The sequence below is a fragment of the Oncorhynchus gorbuscha genome, linkage group LG01 (genome assembly GCF_021184085.1).
Source record: "Oncorhynchus gorbuscha isolate QuinsamMale2020 ecotype Even-year linkage group LG01, OgorEven_v1.0, whole genome shotgun sequence".
Lineage (NCBI taxonomy): Eukaryota > Metazoa > Chordata > Actinopteri > Salmoniformes > Salmonidae > Oncorhynchus > Oncorhynchus gorbuscha.
In genome coordinates this window covers 37,057,079-37,076,117 of record NC_060173.1, presented here as the reverse complement: position 1 = coordinate 37,076,117, position 19,039 = coordinate 37,057,079, and the positions used below count along the sequence as shown (strand labels likewise).

General features: G+C 44.1%; 1 protein-coding gene across 2 annotated transcripts in view; it reads right to left on the bottom strand.

The window, feature by feature from the left end:
* The window catches only part of ttc23 (tetratricopeptide repeat domain 23), a 21,895-nt gene extending 2,856 nt beyond the window's left edge, over nt 1–19,039 (bottom strand). Inside the window, exons 1-9 of one of the 2 annotated variants that reach the window (XM_046351559.1) lie at nt 18,738–19,039; nt 18,416–18,542; nt 18,018–18,141; nt 17,732–17,888; nt 12,963–13,088; nt 4,463–4,634; nt 4,060–4,165; nt 3,522–3,649; nt 2,925–3,074 (exon numbers count right to left, since the gene is read on the bottom strand). In XM_046351559.1, coding sequence (XP_046207515.1) covers nt 2,925–3,074; nt 3,522–3,649; nt 4,060–4,165; nt 4,463–4,634; nt 12,963–13,088; nt 17,732–17,888; nt 18,018–18,141; nt 18,416–18,542; nt 18,738–18,808 — 1,161 coding nt within the window. In that variant the 5' untranslated portion in view covers nt 18,809–19,039. Of the gene's footprint in view, nt 1–2,924; nt 3,075–3,521; nt 3,650–4,059; nt 4,166–4,462; nt 4,635–12,962; nt 13,089–17,731; nt 17,889–18,017; nt 18,142–18,415; nt 18,576–18,737 lie in introns of both variants that reach the window. The other variant, XM_046351560.1, reaches the window with a different exon arrangement.

Genomic DNA, 19,039 nt, shown 5'->3' with positions numbered 1-19,039 from the left:
GACAGTGGTGAGCAAAGTTCCCCTTTCCGTCCACACTCCCCAGACCTATCTGGCTGTGTTCAAAAAGAGAAAGCAGGACAATTTAATTCTGTGTGACTTTTACACCAGAGAGTGGCTGGCTGAGCACACTGCACAGAGCCTAGATTAGCATGTTATTCTCAAGGCACTGAGCCTGAGAAACCATGGCAGAAATAGCTGCTCTCACAATGACAGGGTCTCTCTCTCTGTGTGTGTGTGTGTGTGTGTGTGTGTGTGTGTGTGTGTGTGTGTGTGTGTGTGTGTGTGTGTGTGTGTGTGTGTGTGTGTGTGTGTGTGTGTGTGTGTATGTGTGTGTGTGTGTATATGTTACATTACATAAGTCATTTAGCAGACGCTCTTATCCAGAGCGACTTACAAATTGGTGCATTCACCTATATATATATATATATATATATATATATATGAGAGACCTTCATAAACATACTCTCAGTGGTGTATTAATGTTAGGTTGCCCTGTGACTACTAGACTTTAGCAGAGCCCTCTCAAATAGCTTGGCAATAAGAAAGGGCAATACTCTGTACCTGAGTGTATGTGGGTGAGAGAGAGAGCAGTAACTCCACGTAAACACAACATACTCATATTTCCCTACGCTTAAAACATACAGGTAACTGCTAAAATAAAGGAAACACTCGAGTAAATGAGGGATACAAAGTATTTTGAAAGCAGGCGCTTCCACACAGATGTGGTTCCTGAGCAATTCACATCCCATCATGCTTAGGATCATGTATAAAAATGCTGGGCAGGCCCAGTTGCCCATTATTTTGTCTACCATGGCTATGCCCATGTAGGATGGCAATGCCCCCATTCACAGGGCACCAGTGGTCACTGAATGGTTTGATGAACATGAAAACGATGTGAACCATATGCCATGGCCATCTCAGTCACCAGATCTCAACGCAACTGAATACTAAAGGGAGATTCTGGAACGGCGCCTGAGACAGTGTTTTTCATCCCCACCAACAAAACACAAAATTACAACAAGATTTTCTTGTTGAAGAATGGGGTCGCATCCCTCCAATAGAGTTCCAGACACTTGTAGAATCTATGACAAGGAGCATTGAAGCTGTTCTGGCTCGTAGTGACCCAATTTCTTATTAAGACACTTTATGTTGGTGTTTCCTTTATTTTGGCACTTACCTTCAGTCTTTAAGCCATGTTTTATCAAACTGAGCAGTAGTAGGGAAGACATGGTAATGAAATATAACTGTGCTTTTTCTAATAGATGTTAAGTCCCCTATATGGAGGACTTTGAGCGGTTCTGGAATGGTTCCAACTGACATTTTGTTGTACAAAGCTCCCTGTGAATGTCGTAGGGTCCAGTGCCTTATAAAGCCAGAAAGCCTCATCTGCCTGCTCTCCACTACCACTCTGTCAGTGGAGCTGCCATGAAGTGTCAGGTTTCACACCCCACATTTGCATAGGGAGTGCCATTTTCTGGCTTATCCAGACAAATAATTGATTTGCTCTCCGTCTGAGTGATGGAGCCCAGCCCGGGAGAGGGCATAATAAAGGGGACAGTCGAGCAAATCCAACAGTTGTAGTTTCATCTCGATGTGATATTCTCATAGATTTAGAGATCTCAACAGGAAAAAATATTCAATGATTTCATAGAATTGAAACACGACCACTTTCTCTTGGTCACACGAAATCACTTGGTACAAAGCTAAAGTTGTAACGAGTCTGCAGCAATTAAAATGGTGTTTCTTCATCGCTCAGAGGAGGCTTGGCAGAAAATGCTCTGTTGTCAGTTATATGAAATGGTGCCATATTTGTACTGTCACTAAATATGATCATATTTATTTTACAGTTATAAGGTGAAATCTTATAGTAAGTTGTTTCTAATTTTATTGTTACTTTATTTAGAAAGCATATGTGACATTTCAAGCCCTATTGCCCCACTTGTATAATAGGAAGGGGAAAAAAGTATATATATAGTGTACTATGTACTTGAGATTGTGTCCTCAAAATGGGAGTACAACTCAGCAATGCATAACAATGAGTTTTTCTCCAGAAAAGGGATTTCCGATCTTTCTAGAAAGGAAAGGTCCGTTGTACATCTGAATGCTTTCAACTGAAATGTTTCTTCTGCATTTAACCCAACCTCTCTGAATCAGAGAGGGGGGCTGCCTTAATTGACATTCACGTCGTCGGCTCCCGGGGAACAGTGGGCTAACTGCCTTGGTCAGGGGCAGAACGACAGATTTTTACCTAGTCAGTTCAGGGATTCAATCCAGCAACCTTTCGGTTACTGGCCCAGCTCTCCTAACCGCCAGGCTACCTGCAGCATTACTAGCTATTGTTTATGGCCAATGCATGAAAAATAATTACTTTTGAGTATGTCTACTCAGGGTGGAAATCTACATTTTGCCATATAATTTGACTGGATTTAACATAATATTGCCCAGTGATCCTCAAGCTGCCTTAAAATGTTCAATGCAGCCGTTTTTATCTCAATATCAAATAATTTCTGTTTAACAATTAAGTACCTTACTATTGTTTTCAATAAAAATTGTCAAAAAGAAGCTTCTTAACAAAGAGCAATTTCTCAAGCAACAATTTTGCTTGGACTGTCTGGGTGGGGTCTGAGTGGGGAGGGAAAAACTGAAAACTAGTTGTTATTGGCAGAGGTTTGGAACTCTCTTTCTTATTGGTCTATTAACTCATTTACAACCAGGTGATGTCACCAGGCAGGCCAAAACTCCACCCCAATTTCAAACAACTCTTACACTAAAAAAGTATATTCATAATTTTCAAAATGTCACAGTATTATTCCAACCTCATGATGTGGAAATATATACAAATATACACATTTTTTACTGCATCGAGTCTTTAAAATCAGTCTTGGGCAACAAAAGGGAATGATGGGTATAATGCCAGTGTTTACCTTGCTCATGGTCCTATGGGCATGCTTCACCTGGCCCTGGGTCATCTGCACCCCTCCAATCAGCTGCAGAGTGTCAGCCACCTCAGGACTCAGGTCACCAAACGTCTCTCTCTTCAAGGCCAGGGACTCCCTCTGGATCTCTACACACCTCTGACATAGTACATACACAACACCATTGGTTAATGACTACTTAGTGACTGCTTAGTGCATTTTATTTGTGTCTTCCCCTCCACTGATTCCGTATGGCCAGTCTTACGGAGCTTCAGGCAATTGAAGCTCACTATGGTGGCTATTCATTTCACAGACTCTCCTGTCTCAAAAACACCTGTCACCCTCTGTTACCCTCAGCTAGCCTGATCCTGAGTAGCAGATTAAACTATCCCTGTAAACATGACATGACTGACTGCAAGGTGGATTCCCACAATGCCATGTGAGAGAGGGAAGTCCCCTTGAGAATGTCAAACCTCTCAGAGCGACAGAACAGAGATGTCTGTGATGCTGTAAACACCTGGAAGGCATGCTGTTAGTGCAATTAGACCACTGGTGTTGGTGGTCTATTGGAGTGTGTGTGAGTATGTGTGTGTATGCAGGACTGACCTCTTGCTGCCCAGTGAGGAGGAGGAAGCGACAGTAGTCATCCTGAAGGTTGAGAGTGACAGTAGCCTGTGGGCCGAGGGAGCTCCTGTATGTACTCAGACTCTCCTCATAGTAGTGTGCTGCTGAGTCTAGTCGCAGATGGAAGATCACGTAATCACTTATGATCTTCAACATATTACAGTATGTTATTTATTTGCTTATTGGTGCTGCCTGCATTGCTTTTTACGTAGTTTGTCCATTCCTCCACAGCTCATCATTCCTGGCAGTGGTTGCTCATATATTGTTGTTCATGTAATGTAACTATACCGTGAAGTTCCATACATACAGGTCAGATGGGGGTGAACATTGATATGGGGGTGAACTCACACAACATGCTATTTATGCAAAACTATAATCAGCCTGCCTTCAAATTTATGGACTCAAAGAGCTTGACATAAGACAGGCAGAAAAGGATTCATGTCCCCAACAACAACCCCCTATATAGCAGAGTTCCCCCATAGTGCACTGCAGCAGTCCTGTGTTGTATGAATAGACTCACCATTGTGGTGGGGCTCTGCTACAGTAGAGTAGGCCAAGGCCAGGCTGTGAGCGATGTGAGCCCCATCCAGACCCCCAGGGCTCTGACTCAGAGCTATGGCATGAGCCTAGCAGAAACCCAAACGAAATATGACAGATCACATATCACACTAAGGACTGAGGAGAACATTACCAAACAACAGGTCTCAGAGGCATTCTAACAGCCCTCAGCTCATCTTGAGTAATATAGTCAGTATGTGTCTAATGTTAGGTCATTCATATAGTTGCGTGTAATGTTAATATAGTAACACTGTTTTTGCTAAAGTATATTGATGCCTTCCCACCCTTCCACACTGAAGTTGTATTACCTTCACTGTTATGTGTTGCTGTTTTGTGCCTGTATTCAGGTCTAATATGTCCCTTACCTTAGAGAGGTGCTCTAAAGCTCTGTCGAGGCGGCCCTGGGCCTGTTCAATGGCAGCCATGTCCTTATAGACGGAGCAGGCCTGACCTGGCCTTTCCCAGCCCTCCAGCAGCTGCAAACTACTCTCACACTGACCCAGGGCCTCCTCTGACCTGCCTTGCCGCTGGTACACCCTGCAGGAGAGATGGATAGGGCAGAGAGAGAGAGAGAGAGAGAGAGAGAGAAAGAGGGAGGGAGGGAGAGTAAAGAAAAGCATTAGTGGCCGGGCTCTTTCTGTAGGCATGTTGCAGTGTTGAAATCTTGGCCCAGAGTGTTGGTCAGAACTGTGCCAAGAGTGGGGCCTGAGGAGGAACGTCGAACTAGGCCTGGCTGGGTCTAGCGGACTGCTGCCTCTGATGTCAGGTGCAGTGAGTGCAGACTATAATAGGAGATTCCTACACAAAGAACTGTTTACTCCGTCTCTGGCTGTGTCCTTTCAGATGGTCTCTAATGGTCTCTCCTCTGGGAAGACTGAGGAGTGTGTTGCTCTCAGAGCCACATTATAAATAAAGACTTACTGACACTGCCTAACAAGTCCAGCACCTCGCTGAGCAACCACACAAGAGCTCCACACCAGGATGTCTAAATTAGGTTTGTCCTGGTAGTCACAACACAGTGGAGATCCTCTGCACCAGTAAAGAATGCAGACAGTTCCTTAAATAGGTTGTGAACAGATATCTGATGAGACGAAAACAAAAACTGCACTAAAATGGTCAAATCACCCCTGTTGTAAGACACTGTTGTAAAAACATGTATATTTGCTGTTGATAAATCAAATCAAATCAAATTTTATTTGTCACATACACATGGTTAGCAGATGTTAATGCGAGTGTAGCGAAATGCTTGTGCTTCTAGTTCCGACAATGCAGTGATAACCGACAAGTAATCTAACTAACAATTCCAAAACTACTGTCTTATACACAGTGTAAGGGGATAAGGAACATGTACATAAGGATATATGAATGAGTGATGGTACAGAGCAGCATACAGTAGATGGTATCGAGTACAGTATATACATATGAGATGAGTGTGTAGACAAAGTAAACAAAGTGGCATAGTTAAAGTGGCTAATGATACATGTGTTACATAAGGATGCAGTCGATGATGTAGAGTACAGTATATACATATGCATATGAGATGAATAATGTAGGGTAAGTAACATTATATAAGGTAGCATTGTTTAAAGTGGCTAGTGATATATTTACATCATTTCCCATTATTAAAATGGCTGGAGTTGGGTCAGTGTCAATGACAGTGTGTTGGCAGCAGCCACTCAGTGTTAGTGGTGGCTGTTTAACAGTCTGATGGCCTTGAGATAGAAGCTGTTTTTCAGTCTCTCGGTCCCAGCTTTGATGCACCTGTACTGACCTCGCCTTCTGGATGATAGCGGGGTGAACAGGCAGTGGTTCGGGTGGTTGATGTCCTTGATGATCTTTATGGCCTTCCTGTAACAACGGGTGGTGTAGGTGTCCTGGAGGGCAGGTAGTTTGCCCCGGTGATGCGTTGTGCAGTCCTCACTACCCTCTGGAGAGCCTTACGGTTGAGGGCGGAGCAGTTGCCGTACCAGGCGGTGATACAGCCCGCCAGGATGCTCTCGATTGTGCATCTGTAGAAGTTTGTGAGTGCTTTTGGTGACAAGCCGAATTTCTTCAGCCTCCTGAGGTTGAATAGGCGCTGCTGCGCCTTCTTCACGACGCTGTCAGTGTGAGTGGACCAATTCAGTTTGTCTGTGATGTGTATGCCGAGGAACTTAAAACTAGCTACCCTCTCCACTACTGTTCCATCGATGTGGATAGGGGGTGTTCCCTCTGCTGTTTCCTGAAGTCCACAATCATCTCCTTAGTTTTGTTGACGTTGAGTGTGAGGTTATTTTCCTGACACCACACTCCGAGGGCCCTCACCTCCTCCCTGTAGGCCGTCTCGTCGTTGTTGGTAATCAAGCCTACCACTGTTGTGTCGTCCGCAAACTTGATGATTGAGTTGGAGGCGTGCGTGGCCACGCAGTCGTGGGTGAACAGGGAGTACAGGAGAGGGCTCAGAACGCACCCTTGTGGGGCCCCGTGTTGAGGATCAGCGGGGAGGAGATGTTGTTGCCTACCCTCACCACCTGGGGGCGGCCCGTCAGGAAGTCCAGTACCCAGTTGCACAGGGCGGGGTCGAGACCCAGGGTCTCGAGCTTGATGACGAGCTTGGAGGGTACTATGGTGTTGAATGCCGAGCTGTAGTCGATGAACAGCATTCTCACATAGGTATTCCTCTTGTCCAGGTGGGTTAGGGCAGTGTGCAGTATGGTTGAGATTGCATCGTCTGTGGACCTATTTGGGCGGTAAGCAAATTGGAGTGGGTCTAGGGTGTCAGGTAGGGTGGAGGTGATATGGTCCTTGACTAGTCTCTCAAAGCACTTCATGATGACGGAAGTGAGTGCTACGGGGCGGTAGTCGTTTAGCTCAGTTACCTTAGCTTTCTTGGGAACAGGAACAATGGTGGCCCTCTTGAAGCATGTGGGAACAGCAGACTGGTATAGGGATTGATTGAATATGTCCGTAAACACACCGGCCAGCTGGTCTGCGCATGCTCTGAGGGCGCGGCTGGGGATGCCGTCTGGGCCTGCAGCCTTGCGAGGGTTAACACGTTTAAATGTCTTACTCACCTCGGCTGCAGTGAAGGAGAGACCGCATGTTTCCGTTGCAGGCCGTGTCAGTGGCACTGTATTGTCCTCAAAGCGGGCAAAAAGGTTATTTAGTCTGCCTGGGAGCAAGACATCCTGGTCCGTGACTGGGCTGGATTTCATCTTGTAGTCCGTGATTGACTGTAGACCCTGCCACATGCCTCTTGTGTCTGAGCCATTGAATTGAGATTCCACTTTGTCTCTGTACTGACGCTTAGCTTGTTTGATAGCCTTACGGAGGGAATAGCTGCACTGTTTGTATTCAGTCATGTTGCCAGACACCTTGCCCTGATTAAAAGCAGTGGTTCGCGCTTTCAGTTTCACGCGAATGCTGCCATCAATCCACGGTTTCTGGTTAGGGAATGTTTTTATCGTTGCTATGGGAACGACATCTTCGACGCACGTTCTAATGAACTCGCACACCGAATCAGCGTATTCGTCAATATTCCCATCTGACGCAATACGAAACATGTCCCAGTCCACGTGATGGAAGCAGTCTTGGAGTGTAGAGTCAGCTTGGTCTGACCAGCGTTGGACAGACCTCAGCGTGGGAGCCTCTTGATATGAGGCAGCACGTAGGCAGTTAATAATGTGCCACTCCGAGGACAACACCAGCTCTGGATCTCTGGAAAATAGGCCTTCAGTCTGTGGTCTAACACCCTCAGTCACCACATAGGGGGGTGGGTGATGGGATGCTAGCAGGGGGCTGCAGCACAGCAGAGACTTGCATCATCCTCAGCAAGGACACTAGTCAGACATCAATCCATCTAGCCTGCTAATAGCCTCAACATCCCACAGGATTCTAATACCTAATACTTAAGAATTGCACTGTTGGTTAGGCCCTGTAAGTAAGCATGTCGGCACACGTGACAAATAAACTTTGATTTGATTCAGACACTAATGGAGTCTAAATTCAATTCAGCTCTGCTGTTCGTAGGTGGCCTTCCTCAGGGAATACTGTTTGCATCAATACCACAGTACAGGACTACTACTGCAGCAGGAAAACACCCCATCATTAATGAATCCCTCTACATGGACAGTAACGGTAAAGCAGGTGATTTTATGCTGACAGTCATTTTCTATTATTTACCCCATAAATAATAGTACAGTATAAATGACTACAGATCAAAACATCAGTGTGTATAGTTAGTGCAGTGAAATGTTGGTTGTGGAGGGTAGCACTAAATTAATATCTCTGAGATTTCCCATCAATCCCTGATTATCAAAGCAAGCCTTGATGGGAGCTGGCCTGCATGGGAATGGGATGGCTTCCCCCCTCAGGCATCAGAAATTCCGGAGAACAGCACAGCCTTTTAGGGCAGCTGGGATGGCTGGCTGCATTAGCAGAAACTCTGTGTGCCCATTGCCCAGGCCAGCGTACTGCCTTCTTGTCCACAGACAGACCTGTGGACAATGACACTGCATCCCCTCATTCACCAGCTGATGCCACCCTCCCAAGCTTCCTGTTCCTGGCACAGGAGGCAGTATGTCATCTGCAGCTGACATCTAATTCACTGTCCACAGAGCAGAGCAATAATGTAATTAGTGATTTTCACATGAACTGCCAAGCAGCCCACACGGCCCTCTGTTTAGTAATGCTTACCAGACCAATACTGACGCACGTAGGGGCCCTCGAAGGTTTGCTCCTTATACAGGGAAAATTATAGTGTTCACAAAGCCAGGAAAGGAACTATTGGAGGTGGAAATATACAGCAAAATGAATGTTAAACTGTGTTGTTTTGTTGGGCTTTGGGTGCCCTGTTGGAACAAAACACAATCCTTCATTATCATTTCCTTTCCTGTGCCTCAGGCAGCATCAAGTAAATCCACTGTGACAACACCTAGATTTGAGACCAGAATATGACATGTTGCCATAGGAATGCAAGTCAGTGGGGGATGAGAGCCATAACAGCCGGCTCAACTGAGAACCTCTAATGTCAACAGCAACTCGCATGCAAAGCCCAACTCAGGACTTGTCTTTTCAACCATCTATGTAAAATGTACTTGTCACTTAAATATCGCCGGATTGATTGCTTTCATTTTACTCCTGCGACTCTTCCATACTCTTACTTGTGCCAGACGTTTTTTCTGTTAACGTTACGACCAAGGAAATGTGCGTAATGACCTGTCAAACACACCCTGGTAATGGCTGAAATGAGCTCAATGGAATAAAGTACATTGTTTTACCATTGAATCTATTAGAACGCTGGCTTCATCAGGGATTTAAACACACCCAGTCGTACTGTTGAATCTATTAGAACGCTAGCTTCATCAGGGATTTAAACACACCCAGTCGTACTGTTGAATCTATTAGAACGCTGGCTTCATCAGGGATTTAAACACACCCAGTCGTACTGTTGAATCTATTAGAACGCTAGCTTCATCAGGGATTTAAACACACCCAGTCGTACTGTTGAATCTATTAGAACGCTGGCTTCATCAGGGATTTAAACACACCCAGTCGTACTGTTGAATCTATTAGAACGCTAGCTTCATCAGGGATTTAAACACACCCAGTCGTACTGTTGAATCTATTAGAACGCTAGCTTCATCAGGGATTTAAACACACCCAGTCGTACTGTTGAATCTATTAGAACGCTAGCTTCATCAGGGATTTAAACACACCCAGTCGTACTGTTGAATCTATTAGAACGCTAGCTTCATCAGGGATTTAAACACACCCAGTCGTACTGTTGAATCTATTAGAACGCTAGCTCCATCAGGGATTTAAACACACCCAGTCGTACTGTTGAATCTATTAGAACGCTGGCTTCATCAGGGATTTAAACACACCCAGTCGTACTGTTGAATCTATTAGAACGCTAGCTTCATCAGGGATTTAAACACACCCAGTCGTACTGTTGAATCTATTAGAACGCTAGCTTCATCAGGGATTTAAACACACCCAGTCGTACTGTTGAATCTATTAGAACGCTAGCTTCGTCAGGGATTTAAACACACACAGTCGTACTGTTGAATCTATTAGAACGCTAGCTTCATCAGGGATTTAAACACCCTGTCGACACTTGATGGTTGTTAATTTGTGGAATTTAAAAAAGTTATAATTTAATACAAATTAGATGTGCTGATACGAAAGCAACTTTTGAAAATTAACACTGGTTAAAGTGATATGTCTGATCTCGTAAACAATGTAAAGTATGTTTAGATAGGTGTAATCTAGAGCCAAACGTGTTGATTTGTAATCTGAAGGTATCCTGCTATTAACACACTTGTTGAATTTTGCAAGAGAGCGTGACAACAACAGTTAATAATGAGGCAGTCTAGACAGTGCAGGAGAATGCAGGTAGGGTAGACAGAGCAGGAGAATGCAAGGAGAATGCAGGTAGGGTAGACAGAGCAGGAGAATGCAAGGAGCATGCAGGTAGGGTAGACAGAGCAGGAGAATGCAAGGAGAATGCAGGTAGGGTAGACAGAGCAGGAGAATGCAAGGAGAATGCAGGTAGGGTAGACAGAGCAGGGGAATGCAGGTAGGGTAGACAGAGTTGGAGAATGCAAGGAGCATGCAGGTAGGGTAGACAGAGCAGGAGAATGCAAGGAGAATGCAGGTAGGGTAGACAGAGCAGGAGAATGCAGGTAGGGTAGACAGAGCAGGAGAATGCAAGGATAATGCAGGTAGGGTAGACAGTGCAGGAGAATGCAGGTAGGGTAAGTCGCTCTGGATAAGAGCGTCTGCTAAATGACTTAAATGTAAATGTAAATGGGTAGACAGAGCAGGGGAATGCAAGGATAATGCAGGTAGGGTAGACAGAGCAGGAGAATGCAGGTAGGGTAGACAGTGCAGGAGAATGCAGGTAGGGTAGACAGAGCAGGAGAATGCAGGTAGGGTAGACAGTGCAGGAGAATGCAGGTAGGGTAGACAGTGCTGGAGAATGCAGGTAGGGTAAACTGTGCAGGAGAATGCAGGTAGGGTAGACAGAGCAGGACAATGCAGGTAGGGTAGACAGAGCAGGAGAATGCAAGGAGAATGCAGGTAGGGTAGACAGAGCAGGTAGGGTAGACAGCGCAGGTAGGGTAGACAGAGCAGGGAGGGTAGACAGAGCAGGGAGGGTAGACAGAGCAGGGAGAGTAGACAGAGCAGGTAGGGTAGACAGAGCAGGTAGGGTAGACAGAGCAGGTCTTTGGTGGTTGCAGCCCTGTTCCACCCCTTTATGTTCATTTATATGAGTATCTTCATTCACTGTCCAACTGTTACATTTATTAGAATTGTTTTCAAAACCTTTAAACAATAACTTAGTACAGGTGGCAAAGTAAACTATAATACTGTGATCAGTATTTCATATTGTGCTCATTACACTGGCACCTTGCATATACTGTACCTCTACAATGAGATAAATGGAAAATCTCCAACTAGACCTGAAACTGTGTGAAAGCTTGTTGTATTGTTCCAGGCTTTTGTGGGGACATTCACACTGGTCACAACATTACAGTCCTGTTGACTATGGTGCTTACAGAAGCCAGCCAAGTTCAGTCATCCTCCAACAAAAGAGCTTTAGCAAGCTTACACACCAGCGAGAGTCCGCACATTTTTCCAATTTCACAAATTGCGTAAACAAACAGTCAGTCATAACTTAAAAGGATGACCTCACTCCCCAATACTTTTTTTTTACCTCAGCTCCCTTCAAGTTGAAACAACTCTAATGCTACTAATATTCCACACTGAGTATCTGGGTATATTGGTACCACATTTGCCTCAGCCATGTCTTGTAATCAATATTGACTTGTACAGCAAATATTGGTGTATTCATGAATTACTCAAATTATGTTTTGACAAATCCATAACAGTGAAGTTAATACAACTTAAGTGTGGAAGGGTGGGAAGGCATCAATATACTTTAGCAAAAACAGTGTTACCCTACAACTGAACAAAATGATCAATGCCGTTTAGTGCAAAAAGCCTCTTCAGTACACAATAATTAGCCATTACAGGCAGAGCAGTGAAGACAATCATGAAATATGAATGCAGCGCTGGGGATGTGTTATCCTCCCTGCCCCTGCTCCACTGATCCAGCAGACACTGAGCAAGTGGGAAGTGCAATAACCCCAGTCACAGTCACCCCAGTCACTGGTCTGCAGCTGCGCATGCTCACACCCCATGGGCTTGACAACAGGCCTGGGAGAACAGCTTGATGTTTACATGGAAAAAACAACAACTTTGAGGGTACTTTAGGCACTTCTACTGTGAGGACCAGGTTAAGATAATTCAAAGACTTTCCATGTCACTACTAGTCTAAACTAGAGCAGAAAAGACCACATTGTTTGAGTGAAATGAACCATTAAAATGTATCTCAATAGATGGATTTGCTCAGTGGACATGTTAGACATTGTCTCCATCTTGTGGCCAAAACCTAATGTCTTTCTCAGTGGATATACTCAGATAAACACTATTAATAACAGGCTGTTATTGTGCCTTCAAGGTAACAGGCTGTATGTTGACATCTGAACATATCGGTGTATTTGATACAACAGTCTTATCTGAATCTACAATGACACTTCACATGAACATTAACTTGTTTTTGTTGGAGAAGTGCGAAGGCATTCAGACTTCAACCTGAATATGATACTGAAGGAGGAGTCTGTGGAAATAAATAGAGTAGCATAGCGTATGATACCTAAAGAGGAATCCTGTGAATATCAAAGCGCTCTCTGCTGTCACAACGGACATTGTAGTAAAGGCCACATTGGTCAGATAGACACAATGCTCCAAATAAGTTTATTTTGAAAGTGATTTGACGCAAAATATTTCTGCAGATCAGTTTAGTTCTCTCTATAATACCTGGACAGAGACGTGGATATTTGAAACTCAGTCTCCATTTTCTCCTCCTTGCTCATGCCTCCTAGCTGATGAAGTTCGACCACAATCCTCTCTGCTTTTCGATGATTATACTCTGCTTCCTCGAGAGTTAGGATGGTTAAAGAGTATTGCATAATCAACATTAAAGCAGTACTACATTAATTTACCCTTGGACATTTAACCATGCAATTGTTTGAATTCACATTTAGACAATCATTCTCCTAATGTTTTTGGGACTTCCATTACAAATATCTAATCATTCTCTTAATGATTCTCCTAACGCTCAGGCCAATTTCCTTGAGCCAGAGCTTTTTCCAGACAGATTACCAGGATGCGTGCTCAGAGCATGAACTGACCAGCTGGCATGTGTCTTTAATAAAAAATGTAACCTTTCCTGACCTAGTCTGTAATACCTACAGTCATGGCCAAAAGTTTTGAGAATGACACAAATATTAATTTTCACAAAGTCTGCTGCCTCAGTTTGTATGATGGCAATTTGCATATACTCCAGAATGTTATGAAGAATGATCAGATGAATTGCAAAGTCCCTCTTTGCCATGCAAATGAACTGAAGAGAGAGAGGGGAGCGGTTCAATTAGTGTGAAGAAGGCTTCAGGGTGCCCAAGAAAGTCCAGCAAGCGCCAGGACCATCTCCTAAAGTTGATTCAGCTGTGGGATTGGGGCACCACCAGTACAGAGCTTGTTCAAGAATGGCAGCAGGCAGGTGTGAGTGCATCTGCACGCACAGTGAGGTGAAGACTTTTGTAGGATGGCCTGGTGTCAAGAAGGGAAGCAAAGAAGCCCCTTCTCTCCAGGAAAAACATCAGGGACAGACTGATATTCTGCAAAAGGTACAGGGATTGGACTGCTGAGGACTGGGGAAAAGTAATTTTCTCTGATGAATCCCCTTTCCGATTGTTTGAGGCACCCGGAAAAAAGCTTGTTCAGAGAAGACAAGGTGAGCACTACCATCAGTCCTGTGTCATGCCAACAGTAAAGCATTCTGAGACCATTCATGTGTGGGGTTGCTCCTCAGCCGAGGGAGTGGGCTCACTTACAATTTTGCCTAAGAACACAGCCATGAATAAAGAATGGTACCAACACATCCTCCGAGAGCAACTTCTCCCAACCATCCAGGAACAGTTTGGTGACGAACAATGCCTTTTCCAGCATGATGGAGCACCTTGCCATAAGGCAAAAGTGATAACTAAGTGGCTCGGGGAACAAAACATTTATATTTTGGGTCCAAAATCCCCAGACCTTAATCCCATTGAGAATTTGTGGTCAATCCTCAAGAGGCGGGTAGACAAACAAAACCCCACAAATTCTGACAAACTCCAAGCATTGATTATGCAAGAATGGGCTGCCATCAGTGAGAATGTGGCCCAGAAGTTCATTGACAGCATGTCAGGGCGGATTGCAGAGGTCTTGAAAAAGAAGGGTCAACAATGCAAATATTGACTCTTCGCATCAACTTCATGTAATTGTCAATAAAAGCCTTTGACACGTATGAAATGCTTATAATTACACTTTAGTATTACATAGTAACAAAACTTTTGGCCAGAACTGTACATGTTTCAACCACACCACCCAAGAATGACTACCGCCCCATAGCACTCACATCTGTAGCCATGAAATGCTTTGAAAGAATGGTTATGGCTCACATCAACACCATCATCACAGATACTCTGGACCCACTTCAACTCGCATACCGCCCCAACAGATCCGCAGATGACGCCACCACTGCCCTTTCCCACCTGGACAAAAGGAACAACTAAGTGAGAATGCTGGTCATCGACTACAGCTCAGCATTCACCACCATAGTGCTCTCCAACTTCATTACTAAGCTAAGGACCCTGGGACTGAACACCTCCCTCTGCAACTGGATCCTGGACTTCCAGATGGGCCGCCTCCAGGTAGTGAGGGTAGGTAGCAACACATCTGCCACGCTCACCCTCAACACGGGGACCCCTCAGTCCCCCCCTGTCCAACCACAACTACGTGGCAGCGCACGACTGCAACACCAACATTAAGTTTGCTGACGACACAACAGTAGTTGAACACCGACAACGATGAGACCGCCTACATGGAGGAGGTCAGAGACCTGGCAGTGTGGTGCCAGGACAACAACCTCTTCCTCAACGTGGGCAAGACAAATTAGCTTATCATGGACTACTGGAAATGGAGGGCCAAACAAGCCCCCATTCACATCGACAAGGCTGTAGTGGAGCGGGTCGAGAGCTTCAAATTCTTTGGTGTCCACATCACTAAAGACCTATCATGGTCCAAACACACTGACAAAGTCGTGAAGAGGGCACTACAACACCTCTGCCCCCTGAGTAGGCTGAAAAGATTTGGCAGATGTTCAAAACGTTCTACAGCTGCACCATTGAGAACATCTTGACTGATGGCATTACAGCTTGGTATGGCAACTGCTCGGCATCCAACCACAAGACGCAACAGAGGTTGGTGCGTATGGCCCAGTACATCACTGGGGCTGAACTCCCTACCATCCAGGACCAGGCAGTGTCATTGGAAGGTCCTAAAAATTGTCAAAGACTCCAGCCACCCAAGTCATGGGCTGCTCTCTCCGGTAACACACGGCAAGCAGTACCAGTGTGCCAAGTCTGGGACCAAAAGGCTTCTGAACAGCTTCTACCCCCAAGCCATAAGATAGCTAACTGAACAATTAATCAAATGTCTACCCGGATAATTTACATTGACCCCCTTTATTGTATCTTAATTTTTCTGCACTGGCTCTACCCACACACACACACTACACTGACACTCGTACAAAAAACACACACACGCTGCTGCTACTTTGTTTATTATATATCCTGATTGCCTAGTCACTTTTACCCTCACCCACATGTACAATTGAAGTCGGAAGTTTACATACACCTTAGCCAAAACCATTTAAAATCAGTTACACAATTCCTGACATTTAATCCTAGTAAAATTCCCTGTCTAAGGCCAGTAGGATCACCACTTTATTTTAAGAATGTGAAATGTCAGAATAATAGCACAGAGAATCATTAATTTCAGATTTTATTTCTTTCATCACATTCCCAGTGGGTCAGAAGTTTACATACCATAGACTCAATTAGTATTTGGTAGCATTGCCTTTAAATTGTTTAACTTGGGTCAAACGTTTTGGGTAGCCTTCCACAAGCTTCCCACAATAAGTTAGGTGAATTTTGGCCCATTCCTCCTGACAGAGCTGGTGTAACTGAGTCAGGTTTGTAGTCCTCCTTGCTCGCACACGATTTTTCAGTTCTGCCCACAAATGTTCTATAGGATTGAGGTCAGGCGTTTGTGATGGCCCCTCCAATACCTTGATGTTGTTGCCACAACTTTGGAAGTATGCTTGGGGTGATTGTCCATTTGGAAGACCCATTTGCAAACAAGCTTTAACTTCCTGACTGATGTCTTGAGATGTTGCCTCAATATATCCACATAATTGTCCTGCCTCATGATGCCATATATTTTGTGAAGTGCACCAGTCCCTCCTGCAGCCAAGCACCCCCACAACATGATGCTGACACCCCCGTGCTTCACAGTTGGTATGGTGTTCTTCGGCTTGCAAGCCTCCCCCTTTTTCTTCCAAACATAACGATGGTCATTATGGCAAACAAAAATAGAACGGTTTGATCAGACGAGGACATTTCTCCAAAAAGTATAATTTTGTCCCCATGTGCAGTTGCAAACCGTAGTCTGGCCTTTTTATGGTGGTTTTGGAGCAGAGGCATCTTCCTTGCTTAGCGGCCTTTCAGGTTGTCGATGTAGGACTCGTTTCACTGTGAATATAGATACTTCTGTACCTGTTTCCACCAGCATCTTAACAAGGTCCTTTGCTGTTGTTCTGGGACTGATTTGGACTTTTTGCACCAAAGTACGTTCATCTTTAGGAGACAGAACGTGTCTCCTTCCTGTGCGGTATGACGGCTACGTGGTCCCATGGTGTTCATACTTGCGTTCTATTGTTTGTACAGATAAACGTGGTACCTTCAGGCCTTTGGAATTTGCTCCCAAGGATGAACCAGATATGTGGAGGCCTACAATTTATTTTCTGAGGTCTTGGCTGATTTCTTTTGATTTTCCCATGATGTCAAGCAAAGAGGCACTGAGTTTGAAGGTAGGCCTTGAAATAAATCCACAGGTACACCTCCAATTGACTCAAAGATGTCAATTAGCCTATCAGAAGCTTCTAAAGTCATGACATCATTTTATGGAAATTTCCATGCTGTTTAGAGGCACAGTCAACTTAGTGTATGTAAACGTATGACCCATTGGAATTGTGATACAGTGAATTATAAGTGAAATAATCTGTCTGTAAACAATTGTTGGAAAAATTACTTGTGTCATGCACAAAGTAATGTCCTAACTGACTTGCCAAAACTATTGTTTGTTAACAAGACATTTGTGGAGTGGTTGAAAAACGAGTTTTAATGGCTCCAACCTAACTGTATGTAAACTTCCGACTTCAACTGTACATACTGTATTACCTCAATCCCGTACCCCTGCACATTGATTAGGTACCGGTACTCCTTGTATATACCCTCGTTATTGTTATTTTATTGTGTTTTATTGTGTTACTATTTCCTTTATTATTTAGCAAATATTTTTCATACTTTTTAACTCTGCATTGTTGAGAATGGGCTCATAAGTAGTCATTTAATGGTAAAGTCTACACTTGTTGTATTCACCGATGAAATGTAATTTATCACAGAAACAATGTGGGTAAAGGATATTTTGCCAGCAGCAGAGTGGCGCCTCCCTGTGTTAGGTATATGTTGAGGAGACAGGAGAGAATGTGGACCCTGTCCTCCGGGCTGGTGGAGTTGGGGGTGCAGAAGGGGAGCAGGTCACTGGCTCTGGCTGAGTGCTCCTGGGCCTGCACTGCCCAGCCTGTGGGAATCAGGGGCAACACATAGGTCATTCCAAGATTTGGTAAGGTATAAATATATACAATTTTAACCGTTATGAACTCTTTATAAATGGTACCTCATTCTAAAGGCTAATCACAACATAATTCACCTTTAAACTGTAGGTATGCTTTAGCCAGTCTGACATGGGCTTGGGCTAGTTTCAATTGCCCATCTCCATATACCAGTCTTGTAAGAGCCACACAACGGACAAGGTCCTGGATACAAGCATCAAACTGTCCGGACAAACATTTCATTATTGTTGACATACATGACCAACATGATGCTGTATTGACAAAAGTCTTTATGCTGAGTGGTACTGTACAACATGCATTATACCTTTGATAAGAGAATGATACAATTCCTGAACATGACAGGGTGACTATGACATCTACAGAAGGTTAAGACAACCTTCAAACTTTGCAGGTACCTCTGGTTATAGTAAATTCCACCTCACCCCATTGCATACAGGTGTCAGAATGTAAAGCAACTTAAAACATCTTGTTCTACCTGTTGAGTGTCTGCAAAGGCTTGGGCCCTGCTATCATACTGGGTAAGCTTTTCCTCAGGAGTCATCATCATCGACTCTCCCGTGTCATCCATTCCTCTCTGAGAAACACTTGCCAGTCCTTTATCACTATGAGGATAAAGGTGCTTTCAAATGATCTACCTGGGTAACACAATCATCATCAGCAGCATTTTTCTAATAATAGACATGCACAATCCACATTGACTCGAATGCGCAGAATTGATCTCTTCGAAATATTTTTTTTTTCTTCCAACATCAGTTTTACAGCAATGCATGCATGCACAAGCACAATGTATAACTTACGATTCTCCACCGTCAACTAATCCAAGTCCTGGTTTGGAGCGTGTGTTTGTCATTGGATAATTATAATTCATTTTTAGGTTAAAAAAAAGAAACCTTTTGCAGAATAATTTTATGCCATGTTTGTTTCTTTTTTACATCCGTTGTCGTGGATACGGCAGTATGCGTCATAATCAGCAAAGGTTTATCATAAATCATTGCGCGACATTTTAGTTTTATTTTGTTGGTTGTATTCATCATATAACCACAAACAGTTCGCTCGGGGTGTTCATACAAGCAAGCATCCACTAATATAAAACTTAAAA